The sequence below is a fragment of the Crotalus tigris genome, unplaced genomic scaffold (genome assembly GCF_016545835.1).
Source record: "Crotalus tigris isolate CLP2741 ecotype Arizona unplaced genomic scaffold, ASM1654583v1 scf7180000018081.1164505, whole genome shotgun sequence".
NCBI lineage: Eukaryota > Metazoa > Chordata > Lepidosauria > Squamata > Viperidae > Crotalus > Crotalus tigris.
Window position 1 is genome coordinate 960,473 of NW_024096813.1, and position 18,673 is coordinate 979,145.

At 37.5% G+C, this 18,673-nt stretch overlaps 2 protein-coding genes across 4 annotated transcripts in view; one reads left to right on the forward strand and one right to left on the reverse strand.

Moving 5' to 3' along the window:
* Window positions 1-5,406, reverse strand: part of PIGF (phosphatidylinositol glycan anchor biosynthesis class F) — a 29,975-nt gene extending 24,569 nt beyond the window's left edge. The window contains exons 1-3 of one of the 3 annotated variants that reach the window (XM_039347478.1): window positions 5,256-5,406; window positions 3,365-3,614; window positions 1,374-1,465 (exon numbers count right to left, since the gene is read on the reverse strand). In XM_039347478.1, the coding sequence (XP_039203412.1) occupies window positions 1,374-1,465; window positions 3,365-3,592 (320 nt within the window). In that variant the 5' untranslated portion in view covers window positions 3,593-3,614; window positions 5,256-5,406. Of the gene's footprint in view, window positions 1-1,373; window positions 1,466-3,364; window positions 3,615-5,141 lie in introns of all 3 variants that reach the window. The other 2 variants (XM_039347480.1, XM_039347481.1) reach the window with 2 other exon arrangements.
* Window positions 5,407-5,448: 42 nt separating this feature from the next.
* CRIPT (CXXC repeat containing interactor of PDZ3 domain) lies at window positions 5,449-18,375 on the forward strand. Its single transcript, XM_039347484.1, has 5 exons — window positions 5,449-5,603; window positions 11,777-11,842; window positions 15,465-15,519; window positions 16,196-16,299; window positions 16,420-18,375. Exons 1-5 carry the CDS (start codon window positions 5,588-5,590, stop codon window positions 16,482-16,484), a joined length of 306 nt encoding a protein of 101 aa, XP_039203418.1. The 5' UTR covers window positions 5,449-5,587; the 3' UTR covers window positions 16,485-18,375.
* Window positions 18,376-18,673: the final 298 nt, after the last annotated feature.

The following is an 18,673-nucleotide window of genomic DNA, read 5'->3' on the forward strand; positions in this document are numbered from 1 at the left end:
CAACTATTAAAATACATTTTCCTTAACTCTCTAAAATGAGCTGAAAATGACACATAAATGGTCAGCTGCATATGTACACTTTACATATTTTATGATTTAATATGTATCCTGTGGCATCATGTTCTTGAACTGTTTTCCCTTGTTCATCTCTCAATATTTTGCACCCTTGAGTTGTTTATAAAAATAATAAAGATGGGATAAAACTTTTGTTTGATTTGTTAAGGCCACCAAAGTCTCTGGAATTTTTTTATATTTTGCCAATTCAACTTTATGCTACAATGGATTATCATGGATTTATAGCAGTAAAATAGAGAACTGGAGTTGGAATGCCCTACCTACAATTGAATCACAATTTTAGTATACTATTAAAAACTTGGCAATAATATATTAAAATAAACCAGGTTCCTACAATAAATAATATTTCTACCAATACGTCATTTTAATCAATGGAGCCAAAGTCAAATTCAAACTGACTCTGGGCCAAGTACTCATTCATAGTGCAACCCATCTCATGGGGTGGTTATTGTTGGGGATAAAATTAGGGAAGACTCCAGTATAAATTATCTTTAGTTCCTTAGGAAATGTGAGAGGTAAAAATCAAAGTAACTAACCAATGGAGGGCATTTACCTTGGCACAATGTCCCCTCAGCTGTCCTTGAAGGCCAATATAAGAAGATTCCCCTACTCAGAGAGACAATGCCTCTGTGACTCTGGACACACAGAAACAACAAGCAGGTGTTTCTACAGTACCTCTATTATAGAATCATTTATACTATCCTCATTTCACATCTTTGTGAATTGCCGCATTGTTTTGATTACATCTAACCAGGTTATCTGTTCTCTACTTCTTTGATTTCCCTCAACTTTGCTAAACATACTTATTTCTCTTTTCTAGACCATCAGTTCCTTGTCCCACATGTCTATATAGTTAACCTATTTGGGATAGAATTGATTGGTTGCTGCTATTTGCGATCCATGGTAATCTTACTAAACGTCATTTGGTCCATAATTTATCCTCTTTCTCATTATCTTATCTAACTTTGTGCATTCTTCCTTAGAATTAGTGCCTTCTTTAATTCACCAGCGAACTGTCATCTTTATTTATTCTTGAAACTAGGAAAACAAAACTATCTGTCATTGACTTTTTTTTATTATCAACTCTAAGTTCACTAAGCAGATGAGTCATATCATTTTTGTCTTCATTATTAATATTTAATATTATCCCAGAACCCCTTATTTAAAACAAATCCATATTACCTTTCTCTATTAGAGGGTCTTACGTGGGACACTATAAATCCAGACTGATTCATAGTTCAAATTTCTAAAATTTAACTTTATGATTTACCAGATGGAATTATAAAAGACAAACTTACTCTAGCAATGGTGCTCCGTAAAGAACAATAATTCCATGGAAGAGGATACAAGATATGAAGAAATATACACAGCATCTTACAAATCTTGTCACCTTTTAAAGAGAATGAATACATATCTATATAATGCCATCAATATGCATAATTTTTTACAGAAGACAAGCACTTGTACATAAAGTATATGATTAGTGATACTTAGATTAAATTAAAACCCTTGTAAACCTTTTCTAGATCATTAACACTGAACTAGTATTTGGATTCTTACAGTCACTCAATAGTAGGACCAAAACTGACAATGATTTACCATATCCTCTTCTCCCTTTCTGCTTGACCCCCAACCCCCATTGCCATCCTGCAGCCTCCTAGACAGGAACATATGTCTTGCTAGAAGTCCAATCTGATTTCTAGCAAGTCGTTTAAAACAAGGCTGAGTTGCATAGCGCAAGCGGTTGCTCATTGTTGAACTATAAATTATTTAAAAACTGAGTTTTAATATTAAACTAAAATGTTTGTTTAATCATGTTCAACTGAAACAAAATGCCCAGATTGAAACTCTTTTAAGTTTATATAACAAGGTTTAATAATGTGTTTCAATCTCCTGTTGAAACTGGTAAAATTGAAATGCTATAATTTGAATTAGTTTTATACCATATTGAATATTGTGATACTCTCAAAGTTAGGAAGATGTTCTGGTAGCAGCTATTGTATTGCACATTCATAGCTGATTCAATATGTCTGAATCAGATTTACAGTACAAGCTAAGGATAGTTTTGCAAGCAAATTTCACAAAATCAGTCAGTGTCCTAATCAGTTTTATGACAGTTGTTAATCATAATTGTTAGAAAGTTCTTAGGTTTACTTTTGTTTTTTTGTGAGCTCCACAACAATATTCTGATTACTGCATTGTTGCAAGATAAATCTACGCAAAAGCTATGCAATAGACAAACTTACACACATGAGCTTGGAAAGTATCCTACAAGAGTGCACTATCATAGCTCCTAAAATATTGTGGCCAGGCACAATGCCAAGAAAACCTACCTAACCTATTTATAAATGGCCACCACTTCTCTCTCCATTTGTTGCCATTCTTTGGGAAATATGACTGGAGTCCTTTTAACGCTTAAAATGCAATTTCTTTTGACATGCAGTTTCACTTGATATGATTGTTCCTTTTAAAACTTTAAATGCAATATAACACAGACTTTTATAAAGTAAAGTTTTATAAGATTATATCACTACAGTTCAAATATTGTTCTATAGTCAAAATACTGAAAAATATATTTAAATAGCAGCAAGGTATGCCTCATTATTTAGAGCCATGGTGGCGAACCTATGGCATGCGTGCCACAGGTGGCACGCAGAGCCCTCTCTGTGGGCACGTGCACCGTCGCCCAAGTCCTAGGCGTTCAGCTGGGTTTTATAAAATCTTTTCGCTTTAGGCCTCCGCCGCTGTGTGCAAAAAAAAAAAAAGGTTCAATCAATCAATTTCAACTTCTCGCAGGGAAAAAAAGATCTCACAAAGTTGGAATTGATTGATTGAACTTTTTAGTCCCACCTAGTCTGCCGTTACCACCGTGGCCATGTCCATCCAATGGGCCACACCCACCCAGATGGCCACGCCCACCCAGCACCCGACAATACATAAGTGGGTTTTGGGCTGCAGTTTGGGCACTCGGTCTCTAAAAGGTTCGCCATCACTGATTTAGAGGAAGAAAAATCAGCCTCCCTATAGCAGAAATATTAAGAGAGCAATTACTTAGAGAATATTTTACCTTTTTAGTTAGAGAAATGGTATGGAATAATGCTGAAGACATGGAGCTTTGAGTTTTATTCTGATTGCAATCATAATGTTCCTAAAGAGCTGAAAGCATACAATAATTCATTCAATTTTACTCTTTCATATGAATACAATATTATTGAGAATCAAAAAATGCCAAATAAAAAAGTTATCCATGCCTCATACCAATAATTAAATTTTATCAAACATAACATACCTTGTGGGCAAGAGAATATCTTCTTGTAGATAAATATGGCTTAAAAATCATATGTAAGATTATATTTATAATACCAACGCTTGCTGAACAAATGCACAGCCATGTCAAGTGTGTGTCCAAGATTGAGAAATTCTTCAAGAACAAAGAAGGAACAATAGTAGTTACGATAACAGAAAATATACAGATGACATTGGCAGTCAGCAGTCTCTTTATTTCTGTATCTTTCATGTTGTCTTATTTTTATTTCCACCTGTTGAGAAGCAAATTAAGGCATTTATATTAATATTAGTAGTAAAGGCAATTCTCCTTTGTATAGAAGGTAATGCATACCTGCAGAAATTAAATATGTTTATAGCATATTCCTGCAATAACTTTTAGGGACATGAAAAAAACAAGTAAGCTCCAAAGTTACAATTTGTTGTATGAAAGAAAATAAATATATTTAAAATAGTTGAAAAGAACGGATGCCACTCCAAATTAATGACTCCAGGTTTTTCCAACTTCTCATACACGCTGGATTGGTTTAATTGCAAACATCTCAATTCCAAATGAAGAGAACTGGAAGTAGAAATCTTATGGAAAAATAAAAGCCTTAAAAAAAATAAAAGACTTTTACGAATTCCAAGGGTGAAAGAGAGGTTTTTATTTTTGCGCAAAGGTTCAGAAGCGATTTACAATCAGCAAATTTCTGAACAAGGGGGAGGGTCTAAACTAAAGCTTTATAGGTTTCTTTTTCTCAGGAACAAAGGAAGCATAGATGGAATCTCACATTGTATATGGAATCTACTTTGAGTAACATTCAGATAGTTTCTCACACGTTAGGTCCATTTCTCATGGGAATACAATGAAGGCAGTTTTTACTTTTAAACAATGTTTCTAAATATGCATTAGGTCATTCACGTACTGTTAATACAGCTTTTGGCTAACGCAGCTTTCTAACAGAAATTATGCAGACACATCATTTTTGCTTTTAGTGATTTTTCATTATTATTATTATTATTATTATTATTATTATTATTATTATTATTATACTTTATTCTTCTTTATTCTATGTTATTCTATTTCTTTCCCACTTTAGAAATACATCCTCTTTTACCCTCAGAAAAAGGATGTATCTCTCTAAGTCACTGTTCAGGTCTGATCTCCTTCCAAGCAACCTGAACCAGTGAGGAATGGAACAGATACACCCATCGATACAGGTAGTCCTCGACTTACAACAGTTCGCTTAGTGACCATTCAAAGTTACAATGGCACTGAAAAAAGTGACATGACCATTTTTCACACTTATCACTATTGCAGCATTCCAACTGCCACATGATTTACATTCAGATGCTTAACAACTGACTCACATTTATGATGGCTGCAGTGTCCTGTGGACATATGATCCCTCTTGCGACCTTCTGACAAGCAAAGGCAATGGGGAAACCAGATTGACTTAACAACCATGTGATTAATTTAACAACTGCAGAAATTCACTTAACAAATGTGACGGGGAGTCATAAAATGGGGCAAAACTCATTTAACAAATTTCTCATTTAGCAACATAAATTTTGGGCTCAACTGTGCTCGTAAGTTGAGGAGTACCTGTACAGGTTTTTATTCCAAACAGAGCACCGAAAGGTACTTCACGCCGCCTTTGTAAGGTTTGTTTAAATAAGATATTTTCTCTATCGAGACGCATTAGGATCGGAAGGGGGTGAAAATGTGCAAGGGGCTTGTAATCGACAGAAGGCCACCAAAGACAGAAGTCTCTCCCAGTTTCCCTTCCTTCACCTACGTGCCTGCTTTTAGGAGACCGCTATCCGGAAAAACAGAGGCAGGTGGTAGCAGGGTCACCCCTATGAGAGGCAGGGAAGAAGGCTTCTGAGACAACAGCGCCGATCCAGCTTACCTGCCGTTTCCCAGATGCTGTCAGGGGAAGCTTCGAAAATACGTCATAGCCTCACCTAGAAACAACCTCCACTCTCCTTTAGCGCAACTGGCTGTATTCAACCCCACCCCCACCCGCAGGCTCTTACGTCACGACTGCTTCCGTACTACAACCCGCCGGTTCGTTAAGGCGCTCTCATGCCCTGGACATCACGAGGAACCCGGAAGCGGAAGTGTGGAAGCTCACAGAGGTTCGGCAGTGGAACGTTGTTGTGGCGGGCAGGTTGGAGCCTCTCTGGGCTGGCTGAAGGGGTCTTTTCCGCCGGTTTCGGTTCGGTGTTTCAGGCCTTGGCCATGGTGTGCGAGAACTGTGAGTTGAAGGGATGGGTGGGAGAGCGCGCGGTGTAAAGTGAGAAGGCTCGTTTAACGACTAAGGTGCAGTTTGGGGGGGCTCGTCCTGAGAAAAGAGAAACATTCGGGTTGCCCGACGCTTCTATTTTTGGTCCCGGGATTGTCCTCCAAAGAACGGCTACTTCCCCCAGTAAGGAAGTCTAGTTGTAAATCTGAAGGAATCGGGACCTAGTGTGTATCAGATCAGTTGCTGTTCAGTCGCTAAGTTGTATCCGACTCTTCGCAATCCATAGCACGCAGGCCCCCCCCCCAATCCTCCATTGTCTCCCGGTGTTTGCCCAAATCCATGTTTATTGCGCCGATGACACTATCTAACGCAAATACACAGATCAGTGCCACAAGCGAAAATGGAGGGCTGCCTGCTCTAAAAGAGTTTATTTCTTTGTGTAATATTTAAAACAGAAATTTGGGTCTGCTGCTTTATGTTGCTGTTCTGAGTGCACTTAATGGGATTTTGGTCTGTGAGTACACATGCTTAAGATTATTCTATTCGGAGATACTGAATCAGATATATTATGAATATACTATGAAGGAGGGTTCAGAATACTTAAAGTGACTTAAAGGAGCAAGTATTTTGAGGTTGCTGCTTATTGGATGTTTTGATCCCCCAAATAGTGAATACTGTAAAGTTTTCAGTAAATCCTGGCAGTGATGGCTGTTTGCTGTTCTGGTAACAAAATGCCTAGAATGTATTGATCAGATAAAACAGTAGAAGTTTGTTACACTATAAGTTTTTTGTCAGCTTTTGGGATTATTAGTTACAAATAATATAGATGTCACCTCTACAACGAACCTGGCTGAAGCCATCTTGCTTGTTCTAGATTGCCACAAGAATGGGAGGGAGAAGTGGAGGTTTTCTGCTAGTTTAAACAATTCTCTGTCCCATGGGAACCAAAGTCATTTCTACCGGTCGAATTGGAGGGTAAAGCATTCTGTCAGAAAGCCCGCCAAACTATTCTATTGGGAAATGTTAATTGCATAGTGGGGGGGGGAGTTTAACTTTGTAATATTGTAACTCTTTGGAGGGAATTTCAGACTTGGTTTCACTTTTGACCTGCCAATACTATGGAGGTTGATTAGGCATCTGGTGCAGCCCAAGTTAATTAGAACATTTAAGTTAATTTAGGCACCTGTCTTGGGTACTACAATCTTGACAGGGATAGCAAAAGATGGGTTGTCTTTGCCCTCTTTGTCACTGTCATAAGAAGCTGACATCGGCAGGTACTCAGGTGGACTTTCTCCTTCTACCTGGGGAGGAGAAGTGATCCGAATGGCTTGCTCTTGCCGGACCCAATTTGATTTCTCCCGTCCAGGTCATGGGTTCCTCTTTGGCTTTGGGGTGGCAGCAGGTGCACTCTTGGCCTGGGGCACAGGGACTGGACAATCCGCAGCATGACCTGATTGCCCACACCTGAAACATTTGATCCAAGGTCTGGCAGATGCTTGGAGAAAGCTATGTCATGGTTCCAATAGATGAGACCAAACAAATCAGAACTCCGAGGCTGGAAGTTTCTATTTTAGAAAGAGAGTACTGAACCTGAAAGATACCAGCTGAGCTCATTTCAAAAATTGTTGTTGTTAATTGCGAAGTCGTGTCCGACCCATCGCGACCCCATGGACAACGTTCCTCCAGGTCTTCCTGTCCTCTACCATCTTCTGGAGTCCATTTAAATTCACACCTACTGCTTCAGTGACTCCATCCAGCCATCTCATTCTCTGTCGTCCCCTTCTTCTATTGCCCTCAATCTTTCCCAGCATTAGGCTCTTCTCCAGTGAATCCTTCCTTCTCATTAGGTGGCCAAAGTACTTGAGTTTCAACTTCAGGATCTGGCCTTCTAAGGAGCAGTCGGGGTTGATCTCTTCTAGGACTGACCGGTTTGAACGCCTTGCAGTCCAAGGGACTCGCAGGAGTCTTCTCCAGCACCATAGTTCAAAGGCCTCAATTCTTTTGCGCTCAGCCTTTCTTATGGTCCAACTTTCACAGCCATACATTGCAACTGGGAAAACCATGGCCTGGACTATACGCACTTTTGTTGGCAGGGTGATGTCTCTGCTTTTTAGAATGCTGCCTAGATTTGCCATAGCTTTCCTCCCCAGGAGCAAGCGTCTTTTAATTTCTTGGCTGCAGTCCCCATCTGAGGTGATCTTGGAGCCCAGAAAAATAAAATCTGTCACTACCTCCATTTCTTCCCCATCTATTTGCCAGGAATTGAGAGGGCCGGATGCCATGATTTTGGTTTTCTTAATGTTGAGTTTCAAGCCAACTTTTGCACTCTCCTTCTTCACCCGCATCAAGAGGCTCTTTAGTTCCTCTTCACTTTCTGCCATTAGAGTGGTATCATCTGCATATCTTAGGTTGTTGATATTTCTCCCGGCAATCTTAATCCTTATCTAGCCCTGCCTTTCTCATGATGTGCTCTGCATATAAGTTAAATAGGCAGGGCGACAGTATACAGCCTTGCCGGACTCCTTTTCCAATTTTGAACCAATCAGTGGTTCCGTGTTCGGTTCTCACTGTTGCTTCTTGACCCACATATAGGTTTCTAAAGAGACAAATGAGATGGTCTGGTACTCCCATCTCTTTAAGGACTTGCCACAATTTGTTGTGATCCACACAATCAAAGGCTTTTGCATAGTCAATGAAGCAGAAGTAGATGTTTTTCTGGAACTCCCTAGCTTTCTCCATGATCCAGCGTATGTTGGCAATTTGATCTCTAGTTCCTCTGCCTCTTCGAAATCCTGCCTGTACTTCTGGTAGTTCTCGATCCACATACTGCTGGAGTCTAGCTTGTAGGATTTTAAGCATAACTTTACTAGCATGTGAAATGAGTGCAATGGTGCGATAGTTTGAACATTCTTTGGCATTGCCTTTCTTTGGAATTGGAATGTAAACTGACCTTTTCCAATCCTGTGGCCACTGTTGAGTTTTCCAAATTTGCTGGCAAATTGAGTGTAGCACTTTTACTGCATCGTCTTTTAAGATTTTGAATAGCTCAGCTGGAATACTGTCACCTCCACTAGCTTTGTTGTTGCTCAGATTTTCTAAGGCCCATTTCACTTCACATTCTAGGATGTCTGGTTCGAGGTCAATGACCATCTCATTGTGGTTATCTGGGATGTTAAGCTCATTCTTGTATAGTTCTTCTGTGTAGTTTTGCCATCTCTTCTTAATCTCTTCTGCCTCTGTTAGGTCTCTGCCATTTTGGTCCTTTATCATGCCCATCTTTGCATGAAACGTTCCCTTCATATCTCCAATTTTCTTGAAGAGATCTCTGGTCCTCCCTATTCTGTTGTTTTCTTCTATTTCTTTGCACTGTTCATTTAAGAAGGCATTCTTATCTCTTCTAGCTACTCTCTGGAATTCTGCATTCAGTTGGGTGTATCTTTCTCTTTCTCCTTTGCCTTTCGCTTCCCTTCTTTCCTCAGCTATTTGCAAAGCTTCCTCAGACAGCCATTTTGCTTTCTTGCATTTCTTTTTCTTTGGGATGGTTTTAGTTGCTACCTCTTGTACAATGTTGCGAACTTCCATCCATAGTTCTTCAGGCACTCTGTCTATCAGATCCAGTTCCTTAAATCTATTTGTCACCTCTACTGTATATTCATCAGGAATATGATTTAGTTCATACCTGAGTGGCCTAGTGCTTTTCCCTACTTTTTTCAATTTAAGCCTAAATTTTGCAACGAGAAGCTCATGATCTGAGCCACAGTCAGCTCCTGGTCTTGTTTTTACTGACTGTATAGAGCTTCTCCATCTTTGGCTGCAGAGCACATAGTCAATCTGATTTCTATGTTGACCGTCTGGTGATGTCCATGTGTAGAGCCGTCTCTTGGGTTGTTGGAAAAGAGTGTTTGTTATGACCATCGTATTCTCTTGACAAAATTCTATTAGCCTGTGCCCTGCTTCATTTTGTACTCCAAGTCCAAACTTGCCTGTTATTCCGGTTATCTTTTGGCTTCCTACCTTAGCATTCCAATCCCCCATGATGATAAGGACATCATTTTTTGGTGTTAATTCTATAAGGTGCTGTAGGGCTTCATAGAACCGGTCAATTTCATCCTCTTCAGCACCAGTGGTTGGGGCATAGATTTGGACTACTGTGATATTGAATGGTTTGCCTTGGATTCGAATAGAGATCATTCTGTCATTTTGAGGATTGTATCCCAGTATTGCTTTTCCTATTCTTTTATTGACTATGAAGGCTACTCCATTTCTTCTGAGGGATTCTTGCCCACAGTAGTATACCTGATGGTCATCTGAGTTAAATTCACCCATTCCTGTCCATTTTAGTTCGCTGATTCCTAAGATGTCGATGTTCAGTCTTGTCATCTCTTTTTTGACTACGTCTAGCTTGCCTTGATTCATGGATCTTACATTCCAGGTTCCTATGGAGAATAAATCTTTACAGCATCGGACTTTCCTTTCACCACCAGATATATCCACAGCTGAGCGTCCTTTCGGCTTTGGCCCAGTCGCTTCATTCTTTCTGGCGCTACTAGTACTAGCCCTCTGCTCTTCCCCAGTAGCATATTGGACACCTTCCGACCTGAGGGGCTCATCTTCCAGCGTCATATCTTTTTTCCTTTTAGTACTGTCCATGGGGTTTTCATGGCAAAGATACTGGAGTGGTTTGCCATTTCCTTCTCCAGTGGATCACATTTTGTCAGAACTCTCTGCTATAACCTGTCCGTCTTGGGTGGCCCTGCACGGCATAGCTTATAGCTTCATTGAGTTACGCAAGCCCCTTCGCCACGACAAGGCAGTAATCCATAAAGGGGATTACTTTATGGATTCAAAAATAAGATTCAAGATTATCAGTACAACTTTTCTCAGCCCAAAGGACTTTGTAATGATGCATAGGGATTACAGTTTTACAATTCTTACTGTCTCTTAGTCACTTGACTACACAAAGGTTATGGCATCTAGATAATTATGCTTTAGTGATTATAAGAATTTTCTTTTTTTTCCTCAAAAATTGTAATATTAATGTTAATATATAATATGATCTGCATAAAAAAATCTATATCCCAAGCTATCTTTGTTTACATATACAGTAGATAAGCTATGACTCATTGGGTCTTTTCATAAATATTTTCTTGCCAGAATCCTCAATGCCTTACAAAAATGGCAGAGCTTTTAATATAGGGAGATAGTCAGAGATGTATCTGCCTTGAAAATAGTCCATGTTGAATTATATAACACAGTCAAACATAAGAAATTGACTACAGGAAATAATGTTATGTCATTTATAAAAATGTTTTATAAAATTTGCCAAATTTCAATTCCACAAAAGTCATGGGGTCTAGATTTTGGATCCATTCTATAAGTTATCTAATTTGTGGTACCTTATTTCAAAAATTTATATCCTACGATGCATCATTTCAGCCAGTTAAAGATGACACACAAATATGAGAGTTTTAGTAGTATATAGATATCAACTGCAAATATTAGGTGATTTAAGACATATGAAATCAGAAACAAGCTTATCTTCTTTTATGAAAATATACACTTTTCAAAATATCAACTGGTAAATTGCCATATCCAGGACTGGACTACTGTATTATGATAGCGGTTTCATTCATTAGAACAATCCTCATCCTTTCTAGACTTACGGAGTTTATGTGGTGATTACACAGTAAGAAGCAACATATGTGTTTATGGGAATTTCTGCTAATTCAATCAATTTGCTATCTATGTCTTAAAATCTGCAAACTACTTTTTGTTTGCATTCACATTTGTTATTTTTATATTTATGTCCTGTTTTAATCATAATTTCTTGTAGTTATTAAAACATGTCAGAGACCTGTCATAGTTCTTGATAAATAATCCTTACTATATTTAGAAGGACCGATACCTCACAGCTTTAAAAATATGTGTTGGCATCAAAAGTCACTGAATCCCAAAGGACAATTTGTTGAGTTACAGGACAGATTCCATACATTCCATGCATCAACAATGGCTTCCAATTTTCCTAGAATCATAGCTATAGAAAAATAAGTTACATGGAATACAGTACTTCATATTACTAATATTTGTATTATCAGTTCTGTGAAATGATATGGCCTGAACATACACTGTGTTGTTGTAATCTATTATCATAATTTTTATTCTTTCGTTTCTATGCTACTTCGTAGGTGAAAGAAAACTTGGTACAGTAATTACACCTGATACCTGGAAAGATGGTGCAAGAAACACAACAGGTATTCTCACAAGAACTGCTATTTTTGATCATTTCTCATTTCTTGATCAGGAATGCATAAAGAAAATGTCAGTGGAAAAAACTCTTCAGATCTTCATGTCAAGGTGTATGTTCCTTATTGTCTCTATAATTATTGCCTCAATAATCCCATTTCTTTTACCTTTGTTCAGAAAAGCGGTGTTGCTCATAAATGTAGAATTCTGAAAGAACTTCACAATCCACTTATTATTAAGCAATAGGCAATCTAAATCTGGAACTGCCAGTATAATACATAAGCAGGTTTCCTTTCTAGCATGTGAACATTATAGAGACATTTATTTATTTCATTTATTTATTTATGAGACTTACATACCACTTTAAGTGCAAGCACTCTCTAAGCGGTGTACGCCAGTAAGCAATGTGTATATATATATATATATATATATATATATATATATATACATACATACATACATACATTGCCCCCAACAATCTGGGTCCTCATTTTACCTACCTCGGAAGGATGGAAGGCTGAGTCAACCTTGAGCCGGTGAGATTTGAACCACTGACCTGCTGAACACAGTCATCTAAAGTGGCCTGCTGTACTACACTCTAACTGCTGCGCCACCTCGTAAATTAATCTTCCTTAAAAATAACTACTAATGCTAAAAACCTTGACAACTTGACAATTGCAACATACCTGAAGTTTATATGGTGGAACGTAATTTAAAAGACTCAGCGTTTCTAGTTGAATCATTGTAGCATATTTAGTATTCTAGTTGTAGTCAAAAATTGACTCGTTTATATCAATGAAATCAATTTAAAGATGCAACATAGCAATAGCACTTAGACTTATATACTGTTTCATAGTGCTTTATAGATCTCTCTAAGCAGCTTAGAGAGCCAGAATATTGCCCCTAATAATCTGGGTCCTCATTTTACCAACCTCTGAAGGATGGAAGGCTGAGTCAACCTTGAACCAGTGAGAATCAAACTGCTAACTGTTGGCAGAATTAGCCTGCAATGCTGCATTTTAACCACTGTGCCACCATGGTTCATAATTATATTTGCATGCATAAAGCCAGTAATACAGTATATCCTGGACCCCCAAAAATGCTTTGATACTTAATTGAGCTACCCTGAGTAAAAGCAGAAACAGGATTTATATATCTTTGGCCCAGTACATTGCAAGTCCAAGAAAAAAAAAAAGGCAGACACAGTGGAAATTACAGCATGATGTTGGAATATTTCAAATAAACTCAGACGTTTGACATTATTATCCCTGCCTACTAGGTAAATAGAAACAATTTGGTTTATTAGGTCACATGTTCCTGTCTGATTCTTCCACCTGTCACAGCTATGAATATTAAGAATGTTTTGAAGAGCACTTTAAGCAATTCATACATATTGGGGATTCTCGGATGACGGGCAATAAATGCAGCTTATATGTGTAAGGGGGAGGGATCTATAACCACTACAATATATGCATATATATTTTAGATCTGCATTAGACTTCTATTGACTTAAGTACAAACACTTAAGAAGTATTGATAGCAATATTACATGTTCTATGATGCAAACATACTAGATTAGGGAAACCTGTTGAATATCTTTCCCATAGATACACACAGTCCTGATTTTAGTCAAGTATTTTCTGTTTTGAACTAGTTTTTAAAGGAAGACAACTCACCATGCAGTTGTGTTTTGATCTTTAGCAATATACATTTTCTGTTTTGGCTGTTCAAATTGCTAGAGAGAATAGGAGCTACTACTGAGATTAGCAGGAAAAAAAATCACAGTAGTAGTAATAATAATAATAATAATAAAAAGTTGGGTGGGACCTTGGAGGTCATCTAGTCCAACCCCGTGCTCAGGCAGGAAACCCTATACCATTTCAGACAAATGGCTGTCCAATCTCTTCTTAAAAACTTCAAGTGTTGGAGCATTCACAGCTTCTGGAGGCAGGTTATTCCACTGATTAATTGTTCTAACTGTCAAGAAATTTCTCCTTAGTTCTAGGTTGCTTCTCTCTTTGGTTAGTTTCCATCCGTTGCTTCTTGTCTTGCCTTCAGGTGCTTTGGAGAATAGCTTGACTCCCTCTTCTTTGTGGCATCCCCTGAGATAGTGGAACACTGCTATATGCCACCCTTCGTCCTTCTCTTCAATAAACTAGACATACCCAATTCCAGCAACCGTTCTTTATATGTTTTAGCCTCCAGTCCCCTGATCATCTTTGTTGCTCTTCTCTGTACTCTTTCTAGAGTCTCAACATCTTTTTTACATTGTGGTGACCAAAACTGGATGCAGTGTTCCAAGTGTGGCCTTACCAAGGCATTGTAAAGTGGTATTAACACTTCACATGATCTTGATTCTATCCCTCTGTTAATCCAGCCTAGCACTGTGTTGGCTTTTTCGGTAGCTGCAGCACACTGTTGGCTCATATTTAAGTGTTTGTCAACTAGGACTCCGAGATCCCTCTCACAGTTACTACTATTGAGCAAGGTACCACCTATATTATACCTATGCATTTGGTTTTTCTTGCCTAAGTGTAGAACCTTACTTTTTTCACCATTGAATTTCATTTTGTTAGATAGCACCCAATGTTTAAGTCTGTCAATATCCTCCTGTAACTTAAGCCTATCTTCTGGAGTGTTGGCTATTCCTGCCAGCTTGGTATCGTCTGCAAATGTGATGAGTTCCCCATCTATCCCTTCATCCAAATCATTGATGAAGATGTTAAAGAGTACTGGGCCCAGAACAGAGCCCTGGGGCACCCCGCTACACACTTCCCTCCATGTAGATGCAGTTTCATTGAAGGCCATACACTGAGTACAGCCCATCAGCCAGCTACGAATCCATCTGGTGGTGATGCTGTCTAACCCACATTTTTCTATCTTATCGAATAGTAGATTGTGGTCTATTTTATCAAATGCCTTACTGAAGTAAATTATATCCACAGCATTCCTCTGGTCCACTAATTTTGTCACCTGATCAAAGAATGCATTAAGATTTGTCTGGCAGGATCTGTTTTTGACAAACCCTTGTTGGTTTTTGGTAACGACTTTGTTTGACTCTAGGGGTTCGCTGATTCGTTGCTTGATTATCTTTTCCAGAATCTTCCCAGGTATTGAGGTCAGGCTGATAGGTCTGTAGTTTCCTGGATCTTTTTTTTTTTTTTTTCCTTTTTTGAAGATGGGAACTACATCAGCTCTTTTCCAGTCCTCTGGTAGTTCCCCAGTGCTCCAGGATCTTTGAAAGTTGAGGAAGGAAGATGAATGCAAAATATGTTGTATCCAATGATATGTCATACAGCAGAATCAAAACCAAATTCCCTCAAGTTCATATATATCCTTGAAACTTAGGAGAGAAGATTTATGGTCTTATATGGATGCAGAAGGAAGGCAAAATCCCATTGTATGTGTAGACGTCTACCTGTGTAGTGTTAGTTAGGTGGTAATAAAAAATAAAAGGGACATAACTAAGATGTAGTTGGGAAAAGTGGCAGAATTTTAGCGTTCTCAGAAGGACTTGTTAAACTGCTCATTTTCACGTTTATTGGGTACTCTGGACATTCATTTTTTTCTTTTTAATGGCTTCAACTTTAATTTGAAATGGTTTCAAAATTATATCTTTTTTATTTATAGAAAGTGGTGGGAGAAAACTAAATGAAAACAAGGCATTGACATCAAAAAAGGCAAGGTAATTAAAAACTTAATTCACTTATCAAATGTATCAGGTGTTAGAAAAATTGTTAACTTGCCTATTTTACATTCTTCTGAATTTTACTCTCTTCCATGTTTCCACATATAGTCACTCCTACTTCCTCCAGCCGAGAGTTGGCATAGAAGCTTTTTTCCCCCATTACTTTGTACTTTTAGCACCTATGACCCTTTACCAACATCACTATATCCTGAGAAACATTGGCTAAATTAGTGTTTTTCGAACTTGGCAGTTTTAAGAAGTGTGGATTTCAACTCTCAGAATTCCCTGAAGTCCATCAGTTGCCAAGTTTGAAAAACACTGGGGTAGATCATGGTAATTCTGTAAGGCATTTAACAAGTAAATGAAGGACTGGGAAATTTATCATCCATATGTTGTTTGGTTGATTTACTCTAAGTAGAAGAGAAAAGGTATAAGACAAAACATGGACACATGGATCATTTATATACATCATGTTGTGCAAATACATAGTGGTAGTTCAAAATGTCAAATTGCATTTTGATAATTTTATGCAACTGCAACAAATAAACTCTCTTTGGTCATTTATTATCTTTCTTGGGGAATTTGTGTCCATCTCTGCCCCGTTTACTGTAAATATATAAAAGTAAACAAATTATTTTTATAAACATCTAATTCACTTGTTTTATCTTCTTAGATTTAATCCTTATGGCAAAAACAAATTTGCAATATGCCGGATTTGTAAAAGTTCAGTTCATCAGCCAGGCTCTCATTACTGCCAGGGATGTGCATACAAAAAAGGTGAGCTATTTATCTTAAACCCAGTTTCTTCCCTTTAAAGTGTATTTGGTTACTGAGAAATAAATTGTTATACTGGATGATCAAAAATAATTTCAGTACTCCTATGCCTTTTATTAACAGGTATCTGTGCAATGTGTGGAAAGAAAGTCTTGGATACAAAAAACTACAAGCAAACATCAGTTTAATTATTGTGATATTTTTTTTTGTAATTGACCACTTTGAACTTTGAAGCAATTGCTGAACATCATCATTACTGATAATGCGATGAGAAACTTCTAAAGAACTTGCATGGGCTAATTGTGCTATTTTATATCTAAGTTTAAATCTGCATTAATGGCTATATTAATTTAGAATAAGACATATTTGTTCACCCTAATTCGATTAGTCAGAATCTTCATTTGGAATTTGATAGATATGGTTAGTGCCAAATAAAGTGAAATGAATACATAAGTGCTTAGAGGACATTCAAAATTTCTTTTAGAGAAACTTGAGGGTTAGTAAATAGTTTAACTTTCTCAATGACTAAGCTACTCTTACATTAAGAATAAGGATTGCTGAATGCACCAGCAAAACTTTAATAAAATTGGCATATGATTTATAGGGTAAATGAATATTTAAATGTAACACTATGTAATTTTAGCAATTCATCTACACCAATAGGCAATTCTTCAGTTTATTTTTGTTACATGCTTAGAATTGCTTGCAACAAGAACTTTCAAAGCATCTGGCAAATAACAATATATGAATATTGAATTTCATTCTGCTGGATTGGTTGCACATTCTAAATAGTTACCTCAGTTGATGTGCTTTTACTTAAAATTGGCATTTTAAATGTTAAACTTGTAGTGGCTTAAATTTAAGATAGCATTAATATTTCTAAAATATATCTCTAGCTTGATGGTATACAATTAGTGCTCAAGAGATAGAATGCAGAGTTCCTAATTTGATGCGTTCATATTTTGGATTTTATTTTGTGAGTCTCTTATACGTGGTTCTACAATACTCAATAATTAATATGTTGTTTGTGCATTTTTATCAGTGTGTTGCAGAAAATTAACAAGTTTTTCATTGGAGAGGGAATTACATTGGCCTGTATTACTATGGACTACCTGACTGGATAGAGTTATATTGGTTTGATTCTTTTCTACCAATTTGTAGGTGGAATGTCAGAATTTTAAAAAAAAAAATGATTAGAAAGGGGCAATCAACATAATTCCAGTCAGGTTTGTTTAATAGCTTTTATGAACTTAAAAATTTTATTGTGATAGTATTCAGTTTGATTGTTTTGAGGCTCTATCCTAATGCTGATGTGATTTTTTTTTAAATTTTCACAAATGCCAGTGGCTCTGGGGTCAATAGAAATGTTACTTTGAAAAATGGACAGCCATATGAATATGCTACTTAACTTTGATCCCTATAATTGAACCATGGGATATAATTGTGACCTAACCACAATGTGATAAGATATACCTCTACACACACACACACACACACACACACACACACACACACTGCATTCAATACCAAACCTATGAGATTCCCCCATCCCACCTTGTAAGAAAACATTTACAGCAAGTAGAATTGACTCTGAAAGCAATTGGAATAATCAGACAGGAGTCTATAGCCCAGTAAACCAAACTTTTATTTTTACTGACCATATATCAAAGATAGTATAGTCAGCATGCAAACCTAGTAGGAAGTGATAAACGTTACAAAGATGAGCTCATAAAAACATTCCAGTGTCATTTTATTATTTATTTATTTGAATCCCATCTTTATTATTAATTTAAGAAATAACTCAAGATGGAGAACATATCCAACCACACTTCCCTTCTCCTATTTACCCGACAGCAGCCACTCTGTAAGGTAAGTTGGGCTGAGAAAGAATGCCTGGTCCAAAGTCACCCAGCTTTAATTTATCCTATGTCTTTCTTCTTTTCCTTGTCTTTGAAATGTAAAAAACCAAAAGCATGTAAGCTATGGTTCTGCTTTTGGTCAAGGCTGCCCAGCTGGGCGATGAGCCCAGTGTACATTGGTTGATTGTTTTTATACTAATAAATTTATGTCATATCTTCAGTGTGATTTGGTTACTTTAAGGGACCCTGTTTTTGGCCACAACACCTATACAAATTATTTATTAGGGTTAACATGGACTTCAATAAAAGATATTTACACCTCTTTCAAAAGGCATCTATGTCAAAATTGAACAGCCCTCTCTCAACAGAGGGGAGAGATCCAACATCATCTATCTCCAGTCTACAACAGTCCTTTCAACAGTTCCAACAAGGCTCCACACCCATTTGCACTACTCAGGTGATCCTGAAGACACAGATAAGCCTCTAGGTAGCTTTAATGACTCGCTAAAAGAATGCAA

Excerpts from the sequence above, each read along its gene's own strand:
- CRIPT (XM_039347484.1), top strand. Across the intron at positions 15,520-16,195 it reads TTGACATCAAAAAAGGCAAG|ATTTAATCCTTATGGCAAAA; the intron begins GTAATTAAAAAC and ends TTATCTTCTTAG. Across the intron at positions 16,300-16,419 it reads GGGATGTGCATACAAAAAAG|GTATCTGTGCAATGTGTGGA; the intron begins GTGAGCTATTTA and ends TTTTATTAACAG.